The 24,375-nt window shown below is 35.6% G+C and overlaps 1 protein-coding gene across 1 annotated transcript in view; it reads left to right on the plus strand.

Moving 5' to 3' along the window:
* ANGPT1 (angiopoietin 1) overlaps positions 1–24,375 on the plus strand; it is a 151,905-nt gene that overhangs the window by 73,045 nt on the left and 54,485 nt on the right. The window contains exons 4-5 of the mRNA XM_071421377.1: positions 5,573–5,805; positions 23,019–23,146. Coding sequence (XP_071277478.1) covers positions 5,573–5,805; positions 23,019–23,146 — 361 coding nt within the window. The remainder of the gene's footprint in view (positions 1–5,572; positions 5,806–23,018; positions 23,147–24,375) is intronic.

Consider the following 24,375-nt stretch of genomic DNA (forward strand, 5'->3'; position numbering starts at 1 on the left):
GAAGGCAGTGTTATAATTACACTAAAATATGGATCATCCACTCTTGTATCATCATCATCTTTTCACAGAGAACTGTGTAGACTTGGCCATGCAGGTTCTAAATTTGAAATCAATTATGTGTGTGTCAAGCTGAATGTGGGACAAATCTTGGTGACCTCAGCAGACACTAGGCTTCTGGACATGCCAACAATTTTAGCTTGCTTAAATTTAAACAAAATTTGCAGATTACTCATCAGGCTGTGTTTAGTAGCTATTTGCAGTTAGGTACTCATAATCCCTCTCCATACCACTTATACACCAATAAATGGAGACAAATACTTTCTTCCACATTATGTAGGTGGACTGTAAGCTATTTTGGAAAGGATCTTTCTTTTGCAATAGGTTTATAGCACAGTGGGATCTAGTGTAGGAGCTATTGTCTCTGCAGAAACAATCAAAAGAGATAGTGTACTTTGAGCTAATAAATTGTGTCTCTGTGCTAAAATTTCCTCTATATAAAATAAAAATTAAGATATTAATCACGTTCAATCAACTGAATTTTGGATTAAAGGAATGCAAAAATCTCATAGTAACAGTAACTGACCGTTGATGTACTATAACTTGCAAATTGTTCTTAAATAAAATTAACACTGCATATCATCAAGGGAGCAGTGCATGTTCTTTAGACTAGAAATATGTCTATTCTTGGCCTTTCTCTTTACTGCCTGTCTCTGCTCAGAAGAGGGGCCAATTTTTTTTTTTTATTCCACTGAAATGGAAGATATTCTATGGCATAAGTAGAGTCACATTTGCCTTAGAATCATGTGTCTATTGAGTGTTCTCATGCCATAAATAATTTGGTTTTGTGGGTTCCCACCCACTATAATGTAAACGGTGGTTTCTTCCATTGCCATTTTTTTCCCACAAGAGCTTTCTAAATGCTATTTTGATTTATTCTTGAAAGATTTCCCTTCTTAAGTGCCTTATGAACCCCCTTTTTTTTTCCCCCAGAGTGTACCAGCTGCATTTGATTTATAGTGTGCCATTTGTTACAATAAGCAAGTGTAAGAAAACTTTCTATTTGCTAAAATGAAACAAATGAGGAAAAATATAATGGAAATCTGGATCTTCCATCAACAAATCGTGGAAGTGAAATTTAAACATAAAATCTTGCTTGAATTTGCAGAAAATAATACTGGATTAACACATTCAGTACAAGAATTACTGTATGCTATAAAAAGCAAGGACTCAAGAATGGTTCTTGAATGTGTTTGACTGTGTGAAAGATGAGGAAACACAATATGTCTGTCAAGTTTTATTTGAAGGTTGTGCATATACTAAAAAGATAAATCCCAATTTTACACTTCACTTATGTGAATTATCTTGTCATTGATATAAAAAGTAGGCTTACTGGTGCTAAGTTAATTTACTGTTAATTTACAGGCCCTGAGAAATAGGGGGACACATATTTTCGTAGTTCCTTAAACCGATCAGACAGTATCAGACTCCCAAGGTAGTATGCATGGTCAGCACCTAAAAACATAGGGAAAATTTCACTCACTTAAAAGGAAGTACAAAGAAGCTGTTTCAGGCTTTCTTTGGTAAAATAATGTTCTTGCACTCAAAAGTAAGCATTGAAATCCTCTACCCATCTGTCTTCCCATACATATATAATAAAATAAGCCTACCTATATATGGCCAAAAAACCTTTTTTCTAGTGTGAAATTCCTTGTTTTTAATTATTGAATACCTCAACAAAGCTATGTTTTATCTGTATATTTAATAAATAATAATTTTTTAAAAGATTATTTTAATGCAAAAGATGTCCATCTCCAAGGTCTGGTCTATATCCTGTTCTCACAAGTCCTCTAAACTGAGGATTCTGAAAACAAAGATTTAAAAAAATCTCTTAAACTTCTGTGGTCTGGAATGGATTAGTGATTAAACGACCTTATAAGGCAGATTGTCTAAACCATATTTTCCTTCTCCCTTGGACAGCTACCAGAGTGTTTCCTACATGTTCTACTTCATCACCTTTCAAAATGACAACAGCTTTCACTGGAAGTCATTCTTTGCCTTCTGTATGGGTATTCTACCCTCTCCAGCATTAGTAGAGGTTTTTTTTCTGAATCAGCTGGACATACCACTGTTGCACTGAGGCATTGCACTAAGTCATTCCACAGGCTGACAAAGCCAAGATATCATTTGTGCCATTGAAAATAGATTCCTAGCCCCACCAAAACCACTATATTAGACATCGAGACATAGCTAACCCTTAGAAATATTAAATTTGTCTGGGTTTGGGATCTGCGTGTGTGTTTGTGTGTGTGTTAGATTAATGTTCTCCTAGATAATGCTTCTTTAAAAATTTGAAAAAATATCTTTACCAAGCACTCAGCAAAATTATTTCTTAATGGTGTTTGTCTGATAGAGTTTGTCTGATGTTACAAAATAAGGCAACAGAGTGGTCTTGCCACAGTTAAAGAAACTCTAAATACCTTTTAAATTGCTTTCAATCAGTTTCAAGAATTTTTTGAACTTCCAAGCAATTTTTTTCTTAAATTTAAATTATCTATAATAAATATTAATATAACAATACAAATGAACAATTCTGGCCATATTGTTGTCTAAAGCCATAAGAGCAGCTTTTCTCACACTATTGAAGGATTTCTTCCTTTTGGAACAGTCCAGTTCAGAAATCCCCAATCTGTGTGAAGACTTTGCTTTTGTTCATTTGGAGATTTGACCAAAGTTTTCTCATTATTTCATAGTAAAACAAAAATGAATGTTTTGGACTTCTCCCAGAAATACAGGGAGTTGTCCTATCCTCCGGACTTACTTTATCTGATATAGATTTATGGATATAGAAAGCCAATTGCATGAATATATATGCATTCCTGAAATTAGCATAGTTTTGCAATTTATAATTACAAGACTTTTAATCTACATAGAAAACAAAGGAAGCAAGTGCTATGACACTTCCATCTTTCCACCACATGTTGACACACCACTCAGAAATATTAGTTTGTATTATTATTAAAGCCACAAAACATCTGTTTCCTGTCTGGCTCCGTAGATGCCAAACTGTGGAGCTCTAAACATTGTCAGCTTCTCTTTTCTTGCTTGACATGGTCAGTGCTGCCACAAATAATATTGTCATCCCCCTGGATTCATTTGCTATGGTTTTAGGAAGGCCACAGTGGGAAACAAATAATGCAATGCATAAACTTTGGCTGTCAAAGGCTCTTTCTTTGACATGAAATAATTCAGATATGGAAATTATTTAGTTGTGGACATGCAGATAGGATACTGTGGAATTAAGAAAATACATTGTAGTGTATGACATGGATAAGGATAAAGGGAACTTTTTTGTCTTTACTTACTATTTAACCAAAAAGCTATATTCTATCTTCCTGAATGACATTGTCTTGCATTGAAAATACACAATATTTTGGGGGACTGTAAGATGTCAGACTGGGACGTGGCCCCACCTAGCACCCATTCTATTACAGACTGGACCTTTCTCCTATCCCAAGAGCATTGATGTAATTAGTCTATCAAAAAAGGTAAAATCTAGAGTCCCAACCAGGACTTCAATAATTTCTGCAAAAAATTATCAGTGAATAGAATTATTCTGTGGATAGAACTGATAAATTTCAAAAGGAGGTGTTTTTCTTTGACAATATTTTATGACTAGAACCAAATCTATCTGAAGATTTTCAAGCACTTCTGCCAAACTAAACTACATCTGACTTTCTGCATAAGAAAGTTCAAAGGCTACCACATACACATTCTCAAAAAATCCATGTGAATCTAGACCATGGTGTGAATCTAAACATGATGTTTAATGTTAGTGTTCAAGTGATGAAAAATCAGCCACAGCTCTGATAAGGTGCTAAAATAATTTATAGTCTTTGGCTTTAAAATCCATATTTTTTCAGGGTGTAACCTTCTACCATCTTGTTTCAGTCCACTAAATCTTATTTTGTTTCTAATTAATGAGCCTTTTAAAATGAGATATATTCTCCTTTGTGTTTGGGACCCTACAAAAATGTATTTTCCCTCACATCTTTACTTTTTTGCTCCCTTTACTCAGATGATTCTGATTTTCACAGAACTAGACATGTTGATATTACAAAGTATGTTTTTTTCAGGATCTTTGTAAATTCCACATTTATAATATTTCAGAAAAAAAATGTTGCTTTAAAAAAAAATTTATCTTATTCTAGCTTGCACAGTAAATTTTGGAGCCTGAATTTAATCTTTCATTGTTATCATCTCTAACAGCTCATATTAAGGCTCCATGATATAAAGTAGAAGCAACTCCATATGGATTTTATAACATTCCTTTGTTAGGTTAAATGACCTAAAATTATGCAGGCATTTTGCCACTGATCTATTATCCAGAAGTAAAAACAAAGGTAGAGGGACAGTGCAAATAAATAAAACCTAAGACTGACTTGAGCAGGAAGCAGTTTTTTGGCAAGTTTTTAACCACCACTTAGTTTCTGGGCATGAGAAACACAACCTTTGGTGGATACAACAGAAACCCCAAAGAGAAAGTAACAGCGAGATTGAATTAATTTCTTTATCTCATACTAATACATTCTTTCTGTTAAATTCCCACCACAGCATCAAAGCACTGTCCTGGAAATGCTTCTCGTTTGTGCTAGACAGATGTTAGCTGTCCTTTAAGTCTACAACAGCACTATTTTTCTAGATGTAATCTGATATGCCTTTGATCCCAGTAAATTGAACACTTCCAGCACAGGACGGAAAGGGCACCAGAAAAAGAATATTCATCCAGAGAAAGTGGGTTTCTCCACATGCTCAAAATTCTTTATCAAAATTGATTTAAGCAGATCACATAGCATGATGCCCAGCAGTTTTCTGCCTGAGGAGCCTTTTGTGGAACAACCAAACATGGCTGGGGAGTGTTCGTGGGATATGAGTGTAGACTCAAGGAAAAAGGGAATCCTACATTAAAATGCAAGTTGCTGATTTACCTTTTGGGAAATCAGTACTATTCTTAATGTGAAACCAGGTACTGCTCATCTGGTGGGAAATTCTTATCCCAGCTTTACAAACCACATCAAAAAGTACATTTATTGTGGCTTCCACACACCTTGATGGTCCTCCATAATTTATAATGCTTGTTTTCCTCTCAGTGACAAGACCCTTCACAAATTCTTCTGCAGTTTGCCCTGATTTTTGTCTCATCATATTGATCTATTCATGTTACCAACCATGTCCTCTTCAGCATCCTGCTCTTCTCTCTCCTCTACCTACCTCAGGCTCTTCTGCTTCAGCTGTTACATTCAAATGTTTTACTGGCCCTATGCTTGTGCATATTTGTAAATCAGAGCAATACCTACATATGCAGTTCCATGCCCTTTACACACTACAACATGCAAACATCTCAGTCTTAGAGATCAGTTATGGTTGACTCAGTGGGCTGAATTACTAGATGTGACATATTTTAGAATTATTGTTTTAGGTAATGAATTATACACTGAAAAAAATGTTCTGGTTTCTGTATTATTAACTGTGATGGCATGAAATAATATTTACTAATTGTTTTATTTCATTTTAGTTTACTTGAGCACAGAATTCTAGAAATGGAAGAAAGGCACAAAGAGGAGCTGGCCACTTTGAAGGAGGAAAAAGAGAACCTGCAAAGCTTAGTCACACGACAAAGCTACATAATCCAGGAACTGGAGAAGCAGTTAAACAAGGCAACAAGCAATAACAGTGTCCTGCAGAAACAGCAGCTTGAATTGATGGATACGGTTCACACCCTGATCACCCTCTGCTCCAAGGAAGGAGGTAAGAAAGTGGCATTATAAAGTACATTATAAAGTATATTAGAAGTACTAGGAAATGTCTTGGGAATTAAGACCTCAATTTTTGGAAAATCAAAACTTCATTGTCTTATTCCAAGAAAGAAAAAGACATTAAAATTGAGGAGAAAAGAGGCGATGAGGACCCACAAATCAGATAAAGTTCAGACAATGCTGAGGCTGATCCTTGCACCGACAGCCATATTTGATTTTTTGAATTTATTATCATTGAGTTTTTATATCTTGACCACGACAGATATAGGCCATAATTACATTGCCTTTACTAACTATATTGATATGCTCCTCTGAGTATCTGTCTCCTTCTGCTGGAAGTAAGCCAACCAGCTATGGATCTTAACTTAACAGTACCTCATCTACTCTTGAGTTCCTTTTCAGTCAATGGAGAGAACAGGCTACTAACCAAAGGAAAGTAATTCAGAGTTTTTTACATGTGTATGGTTTATAATATTAATTATTTTGGTTGTAGGCTCTTACAGTGCTACAGGTAGGCATCCAGGAGATTAATCTCTTCTACTGAATTAGATTTTATTTATAATAAGGGATCATTTTTCTTTCTTCTGTCTTGCTGTGTTTTGTTTGTTTCTGGGTGCTCCAAACGAAAAAGGTAGAAATAACATTGAAAGAAGGGCTCAGTAAAGACTCTGTAGGACAATTTTCCTCAAGTATGTCTTTCTTAGTAAACAGTTTTCTTACAGAAACATATACAGAAATTCAGATAGAATTTCAATTTTCAGATGCCAAGGACACTGCAGAACATCTTAAGAAAGAAATTCCTTTCACCAGAACTGGTTGAGGGAGGGGTAGAAACCACTGTGCAAAATGGAAATGACTTTGCCTTATTTTTCATTATCTATGAAAAATAAGGCAAAGTCATACAGAAATGACAACATAAAAATCCTTCTGAGAAAGGTACAGGATAAACACTGTGAGAAACTGTAGACATGTATAGTCTTTTAGCAATTGTGGAAGCAGGGATCGAGGAGTTCTCTGAGAGGTATCAGAATTTGAAGAGCCCAGCATAATAGATTGTTGTCATTCTAGAGCTCTAAGTGCCATAAAATAAAAAAAAAAAGCAAAATACTAAAATGAAACCAGCAAACAACTACCCCATTGCCTGCCCCAACTGAAAACTTGTCACCTGCATCATTACTTTTCACCTGTATCATTATTCAGTGCTCTCTCTAAGAAGCAGAGGACATACTAGATCAATCAAACTATTCAGCTCAAGGCAATGTGGGTTTTCTCTCTGCTATATATTCCCATGCAACTTGTGTGGCTTAAACATAAGCTACTCCAGTCATGAGGATTACATCTCTTACTTTGGAAGTGTTGCATGCTTGGGCCAGTGTTGATAGACTACTTTAAAAAAAAAAATGTTTTCCTCCTCTCATGTTCATTCTAAATGTTCCCTTCTGCTCATTCTGTTATATAGTTCCCTAGCATTTGGAATTAAATAACATGTTTCATAGAAGGCTGTTCTCATATCAGTAGAGAAACATTGTGATGCAATGCAAATCCTTTATTATGTTTTATGGCCTTTTGGCAAAGAAACCTGGCAAACTCTGTGTCCAGAGTGTTCTATTAAAGCTCAGGAGTATTTTAAAATCAATATCAAAATGAAAGATATATTATTCTCATACAGAGATACATAGCAAATTCTTTAAAGCTTAAAAAGGTTTTCTAACAGTCTTGAATATGATTCAAAGAAAAAAAAAAACAACAAACAAACTAACATTTTTCCTAAACTTAGTTTCCTCAGCTGCTTCTTATAAAAACTTTGAATGAGGAATACAGAAGTGGGTGTTTAAAATTGGGCTCCTGGGTACAAATTCAGGTGCCTGAAAACCTGAGTTTTCAACAGTCTTTTTAAGTTCTGAGGAACTGTGGAAGTAAATGATGCTTAGCACAGTAAATGTCTAAGTATAACTTCAATAGCCTAACTAAGCCCTTGATTTTGTACTCCATTGCCTTTTGTGTATTATCATGTTCAGAATTTTCTTTGGATACCTTTGTTCTTTGAGGAGAATAACTTAACAAGAAATGCTCAAGTGAAGAAATGTTTCTTTCTTATTGTCTGATTAAGTCCAACTGACCAGTGTTTTTGGTAGGTACATTCACAGCTGAAGAAGTAGACAGATAGCTTAAGTTAAAATAATATTTTCCTGGAGCACAAGATCACTCTAATGAAGACTAAGTACTGAAGGTTGTGCCAAAAATTAATGCCAACTTCAGTCTATGAAAATACATGTTGAAGATGAAATGTATGCATATTGGGAAGTACCACTGGATCTACTCTAAATTTACACCCAAATATGAAGTTTGGGTAGTCTTACACAAATCTTGATATGTGCACTAATGATCAAAACAAAAAATGTTCTGTGAGAACTGGTGTTTCTTGGGAAATGGAGAATAACAAAGAGTGATACATAAATCAGTGACACATCTTCTGTCTTATACTTCGGTAAATCTCAGTCCTCTAATTTCATAAGGGATATAGCAGAAATGGAAATGGTCCAGAAAAGAATAGGACAATGAACAAATTAGAGTCCTGGAACAATTTTATTATGAGGAGAGAGAGCTGTAACATACAGATATATTAGGTGGGAAAGAAGATATGTGGAATGCTGTTATGGAAATGCCCAAAATAATTAATGATAGGGAGAAAAGGAACAGCTAGTAACACTGGGAAGTATTTTCCATTGATAAAAGAGAGGACTTAAGTAATTTAGGTAAAGGTTACTATATATCATAGATATTGTTAAATATTTTTTTATTATTAGAAATCTGTAGAGGTAGAAAAGGATGGGACCTATTAATAACTTTGGGTCTTTAATAGGACACTCATCCTTGACAGAAAGCACAACCTAAGTGAGGCATCAAGTCTGGAAAGCCAGACTGTCAAAGGTGAGGAGCTATATGAACAAAAGAGTTGAGAGGAATTGAAAAGTATGTCTAAATCCTGTAGTATTTTGAGAATGGATTTAAGTATCTCTGTCAGATTTTCTTAAATTAATAATGTATTTATATTTTATCTTACATTTATGCCATGATATTTTAAAAATTGTCTTTCTGTATGTCTGTCTGTCTGTCTGTCTATCTATCTATCTATCTATCTATCAATCTATCCATCCACCCACCCACCCACCTATCCATCCATCCATCCATCCATGTGTAAATTCTCTCCCAGGATAAGTCACAGATAGGAAAATTATTTTCTTTTTCTTGTAAGTCATAGTATCGAGGATTTTCCCATTTGTGAAAGTGAAAAATGGAATATAGCTAAACCAATAAATTTGAAACAAATCTGGTGATAATCACTGTTTTTTGATTACAGAACATGAGATACATTTACTCTGGTAGTGACATAAATCATATCAGAAGACTTATTTTTAGATTAATTTAAATAAATTGTGACACTATCTGAAATTTTCCTGTTAGGAGCCCATGAATAATATAGCTGAGTAGTATAGAGATACAGGTCTGAACAGAAACTGTTTTTGTTCAGTAAAACAGTCTAAGGAGCTAACAAAGTCCCTAGAACTGGATGACAACCCTAAGAAATCTGCTTTGGTGCTTCCACTGTGCCTAGGCATATATTAGGAGAGTTTCTGAAGCATATAAAGGCAAATGAGAAAGAGAAAAAATAAACAAAACCAACCAGACCAAATCGACCAAACAAAAAACTCAAAAAAACAAGTGAAAAGGTAAAAGCAACACAAATTATTTTTTTTTTTTAAATATAGGTGAACCTAAATAGAAAATCCAGATCCCATTTTCAGTGTCAGTTTTGGTACAGACCAGTTTTGAGAGGAGGGCCACCTGTAAAACTTGGAATTGTTGTGAGTTAAGTTTCCAAAATACCACCCACCTCTCTCCCAGTGTGAGTGATTCTAGAGTTTCAGTTGCATGTAATCCTTCAAACAGACACTCTAACAGGTCACAGAGCCTACAGAGAGTCAAATAAATGCAGGGTACCATGGGGACTCACATGTCTCTATTTTGGCCTGTGTCTGTGGCTAAACAAACTTGTCACATTGTCTGGGTATATTGGTATATTTTAGGCAGGGACAAAAACCTTGGCAACATCTGCCAGTAAATTTCTACAGAAGAATTTCTAAAATAAAAGCACCTTCAGACACTAGCCTTCAAAGGAAATGGTTTTTCACTATGGTGAATATTAAAATAACTATTTAGAAATGAAGTAATCTCAAAATTAAAATGTAGATAAATGCATGAAACTTTTACTTTTCCCCAACAAAAGATGAGGTGATAAAAACATAGCAGTGAAGGCCTGAGTAATCACAGAGATATTGCATGATTATCTCTGAGACTGCAAAAGTGCTTCACCTGTAGAAAATAACAAATAGAAATTAAATTATAGATGGATAGGAATCAAATTATTCTTAGAAAAGGTCATAAAAGGTTTTGTGCTCATTGTTTTCTTTAAACTGGTCTTTCCTCATACTACTTAGAGTATTATTTTTCTTAGAGTGTTATTTATAAAGCACATTGCTATCACTGTCAAACACATCTGTAACATGTAAATAGTATTGTGAAGTACTTTCTAAGTTGCCACATGAGAAAAATTATTTATGGAGAAGTTATGTAGTGCTAAAGTAGATAGTCACATGAATATTACTCAAAAAACTCCTTAACCCCAAAACAAAGTATATCCTACAAATGATGTTAAGCAATAGCTAACGCAATCAAAGATGTGTATGCAAGTTCAAACCAACTACTTTAGAAAGGATATTGGTCCACTGGGAAATTATGGCTCAAGCCAATGTCACAGAAGGTGCCCGATTAAAAATGAGTTGTCTTTGATTCCAGTATAAGAAAATTTATTGAATTTATATTGTCTCAAAAATAATTTGCATAACTTGTGGTAACTGCCTAGGTAGTCCTACCCACAGGATAAAGGAATGTAAAATTCAGTGGGAAAGTATATTTCACCATAAATTTATTTTTTTTTGTCCTATTGGTTTTTTTCTTTGGCTGTTTTCCAAACTGCATAATAATATACCTTGTTAAAATGTTTGGCCTAAACTTACTTACCTCAGAAAACTAATGGAACAGAAGAGGAAATTTTGTCATGAAATTTTGTCTGGTTTTGTGGCCTCTTAGTAAAAGAGAAATGAAGAATTGTCTTCCTCTTGAAGATGCCAAGCTTAATTCTCAAAATCATACATGTATAAGCTAAGAATTTACCTCCCCAGAAGTACCTATTGACTTCATAAAATAAATACCATGGTTACTGGGTCTGGCATTTCAGAAAAGGTACAAGTCTCCTGGTTTATGGATAGGGAAAAAAAATACGTCCAAAAGTCCATTTGAAAGGAATTCATGCTTTTTAAAGGCATAGCAATTAATTTATTTTTAAAAAATTAAACAGTAGTCAATCTATTCCACTTATTCCAAAGCTGATGTGATGTAAAAATTTACTCTGAAGAGAAAAGAATGAGAATAGACTGAGAACTTCAAAGAAATGACCTGAAGGTTACAGGCTCAGGGGAAACTCCATTGACAGAAGCAGAATTGCCTCAGCAGTGATGTTGGCCTTCTTCATTAAACAGACTTCAAAGACACCTTTTATAATAAAGGCTAGTATTAAAAAAAACTACCCAAAATTAAAAAAAAAAATAACCCAAACCAAAACCAAAAACCAAAAACCAAAAACCAACCAGAACCACAAAAAGCCAAAACCAAACCAAATAAAAAATCCTGGTGGGAATGCAGGACAGAAAAAGAAATCAGTAGTTTTAAATATTAGTATTTTGACCATGTTCGATAATACAAATTTTCTATATTATATTGATTCAGCCATAAATTGGAATACAATAATGAGAATATTTAAATCCACTAGATTTTAGCAGTGTAGAAGAGCAAGGTTTTATGATAGAGGTCTTGATCTTGATCATTTTACTTCTGTTCATAGAAAGAATAATATCGGTACTCATTTGAGACATATTTTGAGGCGACAGCTTGTTTTTTCTGTACCATTTCTCTATAAACATTTCATTCCTTAAGCCCATGCCTCCTCTTGGTACTTCATCCTTGACATTATTAAGGTTTTTTCCAACGTGAAGACATAACTGGCGAGGCAGAAACTTAGAGTGTGTCCCATAAATTACTTCATTATTTTTCTTTCAAAACATAGAAGAATCTTTTGTTCCAGGTGCACAGAAGATTCTGATCAGCTTTGTCTGAAAGCTGTAGGTTTGAGGTGGATCAGTATTGTGCTTGAAACATCATTTAAGAAATGTATTCATGCATGAAATGACAGATTTTTTTTAAACCAGAAATTGTATTTTAGTTATCAATGTGTTCCAATATACTGTGGTATAAGAACAAAGCATGATGCTTTTGATATACTAATTAATTTAAAAAATATTTATTTGTTAAGAATTAATTAAAAACCTCAGACTTGTAAAAGTTAGAATGCCTACACCAAAGCTTTAAACAAAATGCAGTTTAATGTGCTGAAATCATCTGCTGTTCCACACACTTTTTAACTTTCCCAAAGATGTCAAAGCAGATAACTTCAGCTAAGGTTCAAGATTATGGAAAAAATCAATGTTCTCAGTTTCTCTCTACTTCCTCCATCTTTAGAGATTTTATGAGCATGAGGCTTTCATTTTTATTAAGATATTCTAAAGCAAAACAGAAATACTTTTCATTTAAAAAGAGATCAGAAGATCACTATCAGAAAATGCTTGCTGGCGTTTCACAAAGCTCACTATTACAAAGATGCATTCCAATATGTGATCTGCTCCTATTTATATTTTGAAAGCTGGAGAAAAACTGAATCTTTCTTTTGCCCTCAGTGTCAGGGAAGAGGGGTCCCCTTACTCTCCCTGTGGCTGGATCCTCTTGAGCAAATGATCCAGAAAATGCTGCAGGGCTGCAGTCAGAGGCTGCTCTGACTTTGTGCTGTCATGGAGATGTTCAGTTGAACACACACATCAGCACCAGCTTTTGTGGTTTTTGTTTCTTCTGTTCAGGTGCTATACAATTCCTGCTTTTGTTGAATACTCTCTTTGTTGATACCCAATTTTCAGAGATGCTCAGAAAGTTCTGTTGGACAGATTTGGGGTCATTCTTATCTGACTCACTTAACATTTTCAGAGTTTGGGTCTGGACTTCTTTTAGATCAATGAAGTAAGTTCTGTCCAAGTGAGTTTTTCCATGATGAGGTGACTTACAACTCCAAGTACCCTTTTTCACCATATTATCTGTTAAAAGGTAGTAGTAATGTTAGAGTTTATATTTAGTGTTGATGTTAGTGTTGTTTATTTATTTATACGATCGCTACCTGTGTTGGTTTTTTCTAAAACTAAAAAAAAAAAAAAAAAAAAAAAAAAAAAAAAAATCATGTTTTGAAAATAAAAATATTTTCATACCTTGCTTAGGCAAAAATACCTTAATTTCGAAGTTATGCTTTATAATAAACTACAAAAAATTACATTAGGTAGTAGCAACTTTGGCTGTAATTTAATAGAGATTCAGTTCTGAAATAAGTAAATTTGAATGTGCAGCATTTGAAATTTATGTCAGTGGAAAAATATTTAAATTCTTCAAAACAGAATTGTGGATTCTGATATTTTATCCCTATTAACTTGCTGATGATCACAGCAGATTAATATTTATTTGTACTGAAAACTTTAAACTGAAAGTGTATATAAATTCTTTGATTGTTGATATTAAAATCAATTACCCACCCTCATTCCTACAGTATAGGTCAGTGCCTCTTCACTCAGTTTTGTGAAACTGGCATTATTCACTCACACCAAAGATATTACAGAGAATATCAGAATATATAAACCAACTAACAGCACTGTCAGTGTCACCCAAATGGCTTGTTAGTAAAAAATTTCTTTGTATGCATACCATTGCTCAGATGGAAACATCAAATGCACATTAGGGTATCTGTGTGGAAAAATATAAATCAATTAAAGAAACACGGGCACTAGAAGTATTAAACAATGCCAGCAACTTAATCTCCTTGTACAGTTAATGAAAGACTTTAGTTCTCCTCTCAGTGAAGAGCTAGTTACTCACAAAATTGCTGTCTCAAGCAGAAACTCTTAAGGAACTATATTGCAGCTGGATAATTAAGTGTCTTTATCTCTTTGTAAGTGGGCCTTAAGGCATTCTATTGCAGCTCACTAATGAGGACCATTTTATGTTATTCTTAAGTGATTTCTTTCAAATGCATAATGATTTGAAGTATTATTGTTCTTGCCAGTCACTAAGGCTGGATTTATTGGGAAACAAACTTGATAACTGTATATAATTTATTATGTATTAAATAATTATGCCCTGGAGAGGGTGAAAGCTCTCTACGTTAATGTCGTTTTCCAAGACCGAGTTAATTCCTGCAGCCCTACAGGAGGGAAATTCTGCTTTAAGTGATTTATTTAATAAGTAGTTGGATAGCTTGAGTGCTCTTGCTATGCAATTGTTTGCCTTTCTTACTGCAGACTCTTAGAGGCTGTGTGGGAGGGCAAAGTAATGTTCTATTAGCTGCTAAAACATGTCTATAAATGTTAACCTGAGACATCTAATTGAGTACACCTTTTCCCTTTCCTCCCCATATTAAAAGTATTGATCTCAAAATCTTCTATGTAATGAACCTTAGTGCTCCTAACAAATCTGGTACTGGACTAATGCCTAGGCTGTTAGAATCATTGTAGCCCTGCTAATTGCATTTCAGCATGGATTGGTAGTTACTCTGGATTGTACTTAAGAAAGGTTCACACACTGCTTTGGGCCTCCCACATGCAGTGAGGACGATGCATGTGGCCATTAAGGTCTAGAGTTTGAGAGCAAAAGGACTATTTTTGCTTTTGCCATTTTTCCTTGGAAACAAAATCCTTCCACTTCTCCATCAAGTCCAGTGACTGTAGGGTCACAGGGTAAATCAAGATCATTGAGCTGCTACAGCAGAATAAACAACTAGTATAACCAACAAACAAAACAACCAAACAACCGAGCAACCAAACAAAATCCCTAACCTTGCCTCCTCCTTTTGCCCCTATAACAAATCCAAATGCTTTCTGCAAGATCTCCCGTCTCCCATTTGTTCTGTGGCTATGGAACCAGTCCACAGCCAACAGATATAGCCAGACCAGCATTGCTCCTGTAAGTGATATTCTGTGACTGCACCACATTTGGGGTTAGGACTAAGTGCTCCCTTAGACATCCAAAATGTGCATGTGTATTATACACACGCTTATATTGTCACAGAGTCTGAACATTTTAATGAAGGCCAGCATTTTCTATTGTCACCATTCAGCAAATGAATGTGCCTAAGAAAGAAATTCTAGAGTTTTATTTTCTTTTACCTTCTAAAACACCCATATGAATTGAAGGTAAGCTCCCAATTGAAAGTAAGCTCCCAACTGAAGGTAACAAACAACTCCTGCATCTTAAATGAAAGATGCAGGAGGTGTTCGTTACTCATCAGGTAATGGTCTAAATGAAAATATTATTTTTTAAATTGTTACAGAGGAACAGACAGGAAATCAGGAAAAAAAATTGTACCACATAATCCATGGTATGTTCAAATACTGCATAAAATATTGGAACCCACATTGCACACAAAAAAATCTACAAAGACAGATGACTGAGTATGTGAAATACCATTAACTAGATGTATGAGAGATACTTTGGGAGGCGCAAAAGATAATAGAAGGAGATTGCAGTAGAAATTGTAGGTGGCTTCTAGAGCATGGGTGCAGACTTACTGACACTTTCAGCTAAGAATGCAGTTTCACCAGCTGGAACACCCTTGTTAAAAGCTAACAAAGGGAAATTGTCCTTCCCACGATATGTGTATGGAGTTCCTTGGTATGGGACGCTAAATGATGAAAATTAACGTGGCTTCAAAAATGTTAACTGGAGAAATTAATGGAAGAGACCTATTTCAAAACCTATTAAAGATGCAGATATTTCATCTGGTGGAGGAAGAACTTATACTGTAAATTCCTGGATATGCTTTCTTGTGCTTATATTGCTCTCAATCCTCTGCTTTGAAGATCTGTTCATTTGAAAACTTTTTTCAGGCCAGGTGTTAGCCAAGCCCTTGCAAAATCCTAGGGCCCTCCTGAGAAGAAAAGTCCTAAAGGAAAAGAAAATAAAAAGAAAATAAGTACTTATGAGCATATAAGAAAAAAAAAACTGAAGATGATTGTTGAAAGTAGTGAGGAAGCCCCAAGTCCAGGGCCCTGATGCTGGAGATGGGACACTGGAGAGGCTGGAGCAGCAAAGTAACCTGGGGTATCTAGCCTTATAACTTCATTTGGGAATAATGGGGGCCTTGATAAAACATTTTTATACACTAGAATCTGCAAATTTATAATCTATAAACATGGTTATGGAACAATAGTTCCCAGAACAAAAATATTTTATTCCAGTATGTCAAAATGAACTTCCCAAGTTGCCAATGGCCTGCTCTTTTTGTCAGATTCAGAGCAATGTTGCAAAGAAATATTAGCTTTAAAAGCATTTTGGTGAATGCATATTTTGTTGAAAGGAAAGTGCCTGTCCAAACTCCAGTCCTAAACTGTTTTTCACCTCCCTACTTGACAAACATGAGTACACAAGCATGCACAATGTATCTGAGAAGACTGCTGGACTCCAAGACATACAGAAGCAGCTTTCATACTAATATCCCCCCATTTTATTTTGGTTTTTTAAGATATTCAGACTTTATGGAGATGAAAATAAAACATAGAATTAATAAAGTAGGAAATAAAGTTGACATTGGAGAAAGTTTTGAATCACGTAGTGATAGTTTGTCTTTATAACAACTAGAATTGGGTAGTAACTAAGTATAAATTCACATTTAAAACTTTTAGTTGACTAACTAGATGCATAAAAAGCTCCTGATATTTTATCAAGAATAAATAACTGCAATACTTTTTTATTACGTACATCTCAATGGCTTTTAATTTTCTAATTATTTTTTCATTGCTTATACTGAGTGACAGTGGTAGCTTTAACAATCCAGAAACATGTTTTGTGGAAGAAAAACGGATAGTGTGTAATATGTACTTGAATGAAAATATGCCTTTAAGTCCATTTTAGGAGGGATCCAAGTGTGCTCTTGCATAGCTATCATTTCAGTTCATAGGCATCACTGTATTTATCTGGAGAGTATACCTGAACTGAAATCAGCCTTCAGGTTTGCGCTTTTTTTTCTGGTTTGTGTAACATTTGCAACACAATGGTGTTGTCACAGGGTTGACTTATTGCAGGCAACATTGGGTATCACAGTCAGCTATTAGATTGCAGTTTAATATTTGTTCTCAAGTGGAGCTTGGTATATGCAAGACAAGGAACACTGAAACAGCACTGTCCTCTGGCTATAAGTCAGAAAAACTGTAAGTCTTTGGATATTTTTCCTCCTGAAAATAAAAAAAAATCTTCACCCTATTCTGTCAGATTTGTTTGTGGTTGCTGTTGCTGGGTCAGGGAACATATATCCATGTGTGGGCACTGTTCCAGGCCTCCTCACTGGGTAACAGTTTGAGTAACATCCTTTGCATAACATTAACAAACTGTTCCGGGTTTGATTCTTTACAAGCCAGGCATTATTTGCCATTGTAACTGGAATTTTGTTGGTCCACAGCAGCTGCACCCAAATGGCTGGGAAAGAGGTCAGAGACAGAGGGTCACCTACAGAAATGCAGGATTCCCCTCAATATGTCTGGAACAATGACAAGATCAAGGCAAAATTTATTTGCAGTCAGGATCTAGACAGAAACCATCATTTGGCAGTCCTTGTATGACCCTGTCCTGGAATGTAGCAGCTTTAGGTAAAAACCACCAATTTACAACCTTCTCCTTTTTGATTTTTTAGGAGCTGTTCAACATGGGCTATAATTTTTACCTCAGATGGTTTTGATAGTGCAGCTAAAATTTAGGTCAATTATATATGACAATAAGATATGAAGAAAGACTTTTCCTATCTGAATTCAAAAGCATGAATGATTTTAAGTGCCTTTTTGTTACTTCTACTCTATAAGAAAATTATATTTATGTAAATAGACATTGAAAAAATGAAAATATAATAATTCATTCAGACACTAAAGAAATCTCTGCATGTCTGTCCAAATAAGTCACCATCATACAGAAAAACAAACAGCTGCTTTTCATTTGTTGTCAGTATCACTAAAGGACATAAGAGTCTAGTGATTAACTCAGTCTCAACTGATTTCACAATAGCAGCTCAGATCTCAAATAATTTAGGAATTATGATTGTGATTTATTGATTCAATCAACATAATGAACTGCATTTTAACATTCTTTATTGCTTATAGACAGGCTATGCTATTCACAGGCTATGCTATCTGATGGAGACCTGAAAAGTAATGAGACAACTTAATTTTTTCAAAACCAACCAGAAATATCAGTTAAAAAAAATCAAGTAGATTATTTTAATTTTTTTCCTAGTTGACATGAAATTAGATAATTTACATACAGCTAGAAAAAACAGATATTGTATGCTTTCAATTTCATATTCCTAGAGGAGAATACTAGATTAGTAAATATTTCAGAAGCTACTTTTTCTTAGTAGTCAGTTGGTATTTCTTTAAACCTGGGAAAAAAAAGAAATCTTTCTCCACTTGTGATAGCTGTTAGGAAATAAACTAATTAACTATTGATTTAATTTTACAACTGATAGCAGTAAAATAGTCTCACTCTAACCTGGGCACACATAGCTATCAATCAGTTAAATTTCCCTGACTATGGAAAAAAAAGCCTTATATATCTGAGCTCTCTCACTTGCAAGCAAAGGTAAGCCATTCTAACAAAACTGGAGGGGCTGCAGCCTCAGGTGCTGACCCCAGCTTTCTGCTGAGGGTTAATATCCTGGGAGCAGGTGCAGCAGAACACTGCTCAGCACCGGTGCTGTGTCGGGTTCTAAGTTGTTGGTGCCGTAATGGCTCCCGAGGTATTAAAAAGTCCTTTTTCCCAGCCCCACTCTTGAGGAAGAAGTTGAGATTCCTCAGCTCTGGTTTTCAAGGTTGTTTATTTTCTCTTATCTAATACATACCTTTTTGGACCTGTGGAGGTCTGTCCAGCAGGTCAGGTTGAGGCACACTGACTGCCCTCAGGACGGTGTTATTTTTTTATACTAAAAACTACTTGTACTTTATTGACAATAATTTTCCAATGCCTATCACTTATGTTAGACAGTCAGTCTCTACCCCAAACCAATCTAAAAGTGCCACCATCACAGCAGAAGATGGAGGACAAGAAGAAGAAGGAGAAAAACAGGATAGGCCCAGATTCCTCCATCTTGCCTCCTGAACCCCCATTCTAAAAACCCCAAAATTCTACTTTTTCACCCTGTGATAAATTCACTATCATTCTATTCAAACCCTTGTGGCTTGTAACTCCTCGCACAAAGTTGGTAATTGTTTCCATGGGTTAAAATCGAAGGCACAGCTGTCTTTGACTCCATGTCAAGGTCTCTGTGCCCCCTGCTGGGGTCTCAAGTCCTCCAGGGCAGTCAGAGGAATTTCCTGGGTTCTGACAGTGCTGCACAGCCCATGGGTTAGGAGAGACCTCATTGATCTGGGTTCCTGTTCATCATCCACAGGGCCTTGGCAGTTATGGATGACACTTCCTGTACTGTCTGGACTCCACTCATCATCCAGGGCACTGAGGAAAAGGAACAGCTGAAGGACTGATAACTGAAAGAAATAATTGCCATCAAGTAGGGGAAAACAGATAACATAGCCCAAGGAGAAAGTTATTGGGCTAAAAATTACCCAGAAGACTTTTGGAAGTGCAGTGAAAAAATTATTGTTGGTTCTCCTTCTGTTCAGAAAAACAGGGCTTTCCACACAGGCACCATTGCTTTAAAGGAGCATGACCAATTTATTCATCCAGAGAAGGCAATCAGAAAACCCTCCCAGGTTCCAAATCTTGGCTAAGCATTCTGGTTTAAAAAATGATAATATTATTTTTCTTGACATAGACTTATCTTTTTCTTCAGGTACATAAAACTCTACCATAAGCATTGTATATGAAAACAGCTAAACAAACATTAGAAGTTTGTGTAAAGTCAATATCTTGAAGCTGAATAAGGAATTTAGTGGTTACATATTTTGTTTTAGAACTAACTTACTTGAACTTTCTTACTTTTAAAAAAAATGTACTTACACATCTACCATATGTGAACCAATACATCATTCAGGGACTTTACTATAAAGGATTCAAGGTCTATGTAATGTTGTAGAAAAAAATAGGAGTTAGAGTACGTAGAAGTAGTTTGGAAACTTTATGGAATATTAAGTTAGGAAAACAACAGCAAACCTTAGAGAAAACATATTTTATGCTAAAAGCACATTACCAGTAACATTCCTGAGTATTAATTTTCTGTCAAGTTTGGGCTGGTTTTGCAAATTACAGTGTGATATATTAAGAAAACCTAAACTTTGGCTAGTCATGCTTAATATACTGTGCTGGAATCTGTAATAGTATAGGTCCTTGTGAAGGAGCTGGGCTTTTCTTCCAGTGGGAGCACCAGCTCCTGAGAAAGGAGTGAGAGGCACTCAAGGAAAGCCATCTTCTCCTGGCTACAGTGGAATAAAACCCCAAACAGGTATTGGATTGCTTAGTATTTAGGAAATTATACGTTTACTCTGTGTGATCTCCGCTACTTCAGCTGTCTAAGAGGAAAGATGGCCATATCTATGACATTTATCTGTCTTTTCCAACTTCATCTCTCACACAAACATCCTTTTTACTGTGTTTCTTTTAGTTTTAAGCATGATAATTTATTTCTAAGGACAATTCCTAGAGATCCATCTCTTTAGAAAGTTACCAAAGCTATTTGCTCTGATATTAAAATCTTACCTTGTTTAAAATCTTAATGATATAAACTTTAAAACATACTCATGATTTCTTTTGTCTAAGTTTCAGCTAGAAAGGACCCAAATTCAAATTTCCTTTATTGAATCTTAATGGTTATTTCCAAGTGGTTTTTAATGTGTATATAACACTCACGTAAGAGGTAAGATAATCTTGCTGCGTACAGCTAATAAAATATAAGTGTTTTAAGACTGAAGGAAATGAGCAGTGCCTCTGCACCACTAAATATAATTTTGAGACAGGAGAGACTGATGTCTCCAGTTGAAACAACAGCATTAGAGAAATTCAGGCCAGAAAGAATGGATCTATTCTAAGGCCCTCTGAAATCAATGAGAGGCTTTGTTGTAACTCCTCTAGGCTTTGGCTCCAGCCCCAAGTAGTTATTCAGGTTGGACTTTGGCCACAGATACTGAGACCATCTGCTTACAAAAAGTACCATGAGGTCTTTAATTAACACAAATCACGAGGGCCTCACTTCTATGTCTTATCTAAAAAATGTCACTTTTGAGAGAGTGCACAATTGATGTACACCTTGCTAAGGACCTCACTCTCTGCCATCTCACAGGGAAGTGTGCAATCTATAGCATTGCCAACACTACCTTTTACAAATATGTCTAAGTTTCAAAGCTATTGATTTCCTAATCAAATTTCATATGCAAATATATAAATTAGGTTTGATTTTTGTTGATAGTGCTGAATAAAAATAACAAACATGAGGCAAATACATGGAAAGGGAGAAGTAAGGGATTTTTGTTTCTTAAAATAAAATTTAAAAATAATAATATGAACACACATAAAAGGGAAAGAATAATATAATTTTTGTGCAAAATGCCTATCTAGAGAGCAGCACAGTCTTAGTCAGGATTGGATTTTTCACTATTTTCTATTTTCACCTTTTCAAGGAATGACTGAGTAAAATGTTAAACCTTTTTTTACCTCAATTTCCCCATCTGTGAAATGGTATTAATACCAAGTGCTCTGACAGGAATTTGCCATCCTAAAATACTGCTTTGAGGTGTTCAAAGGGAAGATAGTACTTCCAACTGCATGCCCTTGGCATTATTCTCACCACCTATGGCCTGTGTAGTCCCACGTACTGTGTGTGCCAGGCCATTGCCCTGCTGTACATCAGCATCAGCTTTGCCCAGAGGCCATTTCACTCAGAGTGAATGAGACGTAGTCCCTTTTGTATCTGTAACTCACACTTTCAAGCCAAAAATGAAAAAGAAGTATCTTTCACCAGAGGATGAGTGTGTCTGGAAGACTTAAATATTGTATCCTTATGGTAGGGATTAATGAAGTGCTGGCCCGAACCCTGCACATCACTTAAGGACATGTTTAACTTTAAGAATCTGAGTAGGCAGATGGATTTCCATGGGAATACTGATGTGCTTAAAATATGTGTTGCTGAAATAAAATAATATCCTTCACTATTGTGTGGGGTCATGCTACTTTTGTTTGTGAAAGTGAAGAACACTCTCAGATGTTACTCCTTCTACAGGGAATTTCCTGGTTGTTCAAGACTGGGATTCTCAACATTTTGCACTCCTGATTTCTCAGCCCAGACTCATATATATATGGTTTGTCTGTAATATACAGGATCAAGATCTGCACTGGTGTTATAACATTAACTGTTTCCCTGTGCTGAGCCAAAATGAGTTCTATAAATCTTGCCTCTAGACACCTGACCTCAGTAGCGCTGTTTTTTCATTTATTCTATTTAGCAACCTTCATGAATGTAGATAGGAAAATAATTAAATTATTCTATTAAAAAAATAAATTTAAGCAAGCAGCTGCCTTGCCCCAAGCTCCTATGCTGCTCAAAAGTCATTACTTCATGCACAGCACAAACTCTCTCCTTCCAGCATTGCTGTCTTAGGTGAGCATCTGTGTCAGATCACAACACTGGACACGTTTTTCCAACTTTATTTGCCATCTCTGGGGCATTCTTTGGCAACCTTGAGAGTACATCTTTAGTCAGAGGCATCACCTGCAGGGGCACAGAGCTTTGCACTCAGAAAGAATATGCTGTGTTACCTCTCAGCAGACAGGATGCTCTGTTTAGCTATTTGTATAATGACTTCCTCTGGTGCCGACTTCTGCCATCTGTCCAAAAGCTTCGTACTAGTTCTTTACTAGAATTTGCCAAATGTGTGAACTGTGTAAGAAACACAGTACAATTATTACTGTGCATTTTTAAAAGTGATGTAGTGTGCAAAAGTGGACTTCCTAGATACAGAAATGCTTAAGACTGTTGTTGTAACGTATATTATCATGTCTTTTGTTTTGCAGTTTTACTAAAGAATGCAAAAAAGGAAGAAGAAAAGCCATTCAGAGACTGTGCAGATGTATACCAATCTGGTGTTAACAAAAGTGGGGTCTACACTATTTATATTAACAACGTGTCAGATCCTAAAAAGGTAAAGACTGGATTTATTTTCTTGTTTGTTAATACGACATTGCTCTGAACTGAAAGGAGTGTTTTGAGCTTTTATCGAAGTTATCATTCCACAAAATATTGTACTGGTATAAAAAGCTTGTCTTCTCTTTAGTCTTTAAAAAGTATAATAGACTGAGAAAATGATTAACTGTATTATTCCAGACATTCTTCTTTCCCGCTGACAGAAAATACTTCCTAAGTTCCAACGTACACTCAATAGTTGACTCACTTCCTCCCACTTGGCAAGCCCAGTTGAATCAGACTATGGCTGCAAATAAATCTGCAATAAAATTTAGAAGTGAATTTGTAAAGTGTGATAATGAGGAAGCTGATCTTGGGGATTATCTGGTAGCACAAGAAAAGAAGGAGCAGAATGAGTCATTTTTAAAGATAAGGATTTAAAAAAATTCTGCTTCTTGTGTAGGGGACAGAGAAAAGCGGGTTTGGCTGTAAAGAACACAACATGCTGAGTGCCAGCACTGCTTGAAATTATGAAGCGTGTATAATCCCATCCTTCTCAAAAAAGAGACTTGGGAGGGGGTTTCTTTTATGCAAATGAAACATTGGTTTGTATAAGAGATAGTTTTTTTGCAAGGCTTTTGTTGCTAAGGTACCTGGGTCAGGAACTGAGGTTAGGAACATGAGAGGATGACCTAAACCCAGCTTGTCTGTGGAGGAATGTTGGCTGTCCCTCTGACAGGGCACTGTTGGAGCAATCACCAAGGGTAAAGGCTGATTACCTGGGAAATACAGTGGTGGCCATCAAGTGGGCCAGACAGGAGGGAGGCAATCACTTCTGTCTGGTGAATTTATTCTTACTGCACTAAAATGGTGACTCTGCAAACCTAAAAAGACTGTAAAAAATAATACCAATATTATTGTTTATAGTAATATTATAATCATATTAAGATATGCTAACCTTGTTCCTATGTGAGTTTGGTGTTACAAAAGGCCTCTGGAAGCCTGTAAACATCAAGATGTCATAGTTTAGCAAGGAATTAGAGTTCATTAAGCCATGAGCAGAATTGGGGTGGGAGAGCTTTATGGGCTAAGACCAACATAATTCTGGAAAATGTGAATAGAAAAATAATTGACATGACATAAAAGGCAGATATCCCTGAAAGCATTACTGAGCAGGACAAGAGTAATAAAGAAATTCTGTAGACACTGCTCTGCTCAAAAAGAGATGTAACATCTGTGTCCAAATCA

This window comes from Agelaius tricolor, unplaced genomic scaffold (genome assembly GCF_023055355.1).
Source record: "Agelaius tricolor isolate 1412-34295 unplaced genomic scaffold, bAgeTri1.0.p SCAF_2, whole genome shotgun sequence".
In the NCBI taxonomy this organism is placed as follows: Eukaryota; Metazoa; Chordata; class Aves; order Passeriformes; family Icteridae; genus Agelaius; species Agelaius tricolor.